Raw genomic sequence first — 1,932 nt, 5'->3', positions numbered from 1 at the left:
GAAGAAGGAGGAAAAAAATAGGGGTGGGGGTTGCAGTGGGATGGTGTGAACAGTGCTGGGGAATAGGGTCTTGGTCTGGGAATAAATCAGCAGGGAATGGATCCCATGGAGGGTGGGGAATAAAGAGGAGGTCACCTAAAAATCTCTCTTCACCCCTGTTTTTGGGAAAGATTTTTTGGGAGGTGCTTTTTGCCCCTTCTGTGGGAAGGGGATCAATCGCAGCTCCTCTTTTTTTTCCACTATAAAGTAAATTTTAAAGGCCAGGCTGCAGCAGGGATGGTTTTTGATGCCAAAAAGGTGCTTTTCCTGCAGTTTGCATCTCGTGTCTGACAGGGAAATGCTCCAGTGGGGCGTTTGGGAAGCAGATGGACCAATCCATGGTCCCCAAGGATCCTGGGGCTGGGGGGGCTGAGCCTCTCCTGGCTGATTTTTGAGGTTGGAGGAAGCAGGAGGGTCTCAGCCCGTATTGAGATGGATTTTGCAGGTGCATTTGGTTTGGGGAATGAATCTTTCAAAGAAGGACAAAACCCCTGGAGGGGTGGGGAAGGCTGTGTTAGCATCCCAAAAACCCCGGAGGGGTTTGCAGATGGGCTGGTTCCTGGGTGCTCTCCCACAGCTGGAGCTGCTGGGGAGGGATGGGAGCTCGGGGTCACTCTGGGCCCTCCCTGTGCAGCTCTGCAGCCCCAAAGCAGCTCCTGGGGAGAGCCCAAGGTGGCAGCAATTCTGGGGAGCCCCCCTTTGATTTGCTTCTCGGGCTTCCCCCCCAGCAAACGTTCGAGGCGCACCCCGAGGCCGAGGCCAGCGTGACCCACATGGTGAAGGCGGGCAGTGGGGTCTGGATGGCCTTTTCCTCGGGCTCCTCCATCCGCCTCTTCCACACCGAGACCCTGGAGCACCTGCAGGAGATCAACATCGCCACCAGGACCACCTTTGTGCTGCCAGGTGAGCCCCCAGAGCCCCCCTGGCATTGCCTTGGGGACTCCTGCTTGGCTCTGTCCTTCCCAACCCTGCTCTCCAGAGGGACTGGGGAGGGATCAGGGGATGGGTGAGGCTTTGGAGCTCTGGGCTCAGCCCATGGAATGAAGAGGTGGAGCTGGTGGTGTCTTTGCACCTGGGAGTGTATCCAGGAATCCCATCTTTGCGTCCCCATGTGTGCACCTTATCCATCCCTGCACGTGTCCTGCACATGCACCTTATCCCTGTGCCCATCTGTGTCCCCCCTCCCTGTCCCCCCTCCCCATTGCCCATCCCTGTGCCCATCCCTGTCCCCCATCCCTGTTTCCCCATCTTTTCCCTCCCATCCTTGCCCCATTCCTGCATCCATGCACACCCCATCATTACCCCTTTCCCCCCATCCTATTCCCATCCGTGTCTCCCTGCCCTCCCTGGACCGTTTTCCCCCCTGGAGCTCCACAATCGTGTCATTAGTCCCGACCTCGAGTCTTGTGGAAATCCCTCTTGCTCCGATTTTTTTTCCCGCTTTTTTTAGGGCATGTTCAAATATTCATCACTCCACCTTCTTCCTGGGCGAGCGAGTGTTGGGGATTAATGCATTTTTGAACTTGTGCTCCCTCATCCTTTTTAAGTTGGCAGGTCATTAATAAAATCCTCCCGGAGTTGCATCTCCGTGGATTTATTGCTTCTCCGAGTCGGGCGTCGTGCAGCGCTAAGTCCTGCTGATAAAATATTCACTTGCCATTAGAAGTCTCACTTTTCTCTCTCTTTTTTTTTTTTTTTTTTTTTTTTTTTTTTTTTTTTTTTTTTTTTTTTTTTTTTTTTCCTACTCTCCTTTTTATTTATTTAGATTTTTTTAGCCCTTTCCCTGCCGTGGAGACCTTCGTGCCAAGGTGCTGCTTTGGTTTTTGGGAAGTGCTTCCAGAGGCAAAAAATCCACCGGTGACAGGGTTTTTCTGGGAGTTTGATGTGAAATTA

The 1,932-nt window shown here is 53.0% G+C and overlaps 1 protein-coding gene across 6 annotated transcripts in view; it reads left to right on the top strand.

Annotated features, from left to right (window-relative positions):
- Positions 1 to 1,932, top strand: part of ARHGEF10L (Rho guanine nucleotide exchange factor 10 like) — a 28,658-nt gene that overhangs the window by 25,321 nt on the left and 1,405 nt on the right. For all 6 annotated transcript variants that reach the window (XM_027909713.1, XM_027909708.1, XM_027909707.1 and 3 more), the window contains one exon: positions 768 to 942. In XM_027909713.1, the coding sequence (XP_027765514.1) occupies positions 768 to 942 (175 nt within the window). The remainder of the gene's footprint in view (positions 1 to 767; positions 943 to 1,932) is intronic.

The sequence above is a fragment of the Empidonax traillii genome, unplaced genomic scaffold (genome assembly GCF_003031625.1).
Source record: "Empidonax traillii isolate 1590-97213 ecotype Southwest subspecies unplaced genomic scaffold, ASM303162v1 scaffold2317:size36473, whole genome shotgun sequence".
Taxonomy (NCBI): Eukaryota; Metazoa; Chordata; class Aves; order Passeriformes; family Tyrannidae; genus Empidonax; species Empidonax traillii.
Note: the sequence above shows the minus strand (reverse complement) of the source record. Positions and strands in the feature narration are given on the sequence as shown.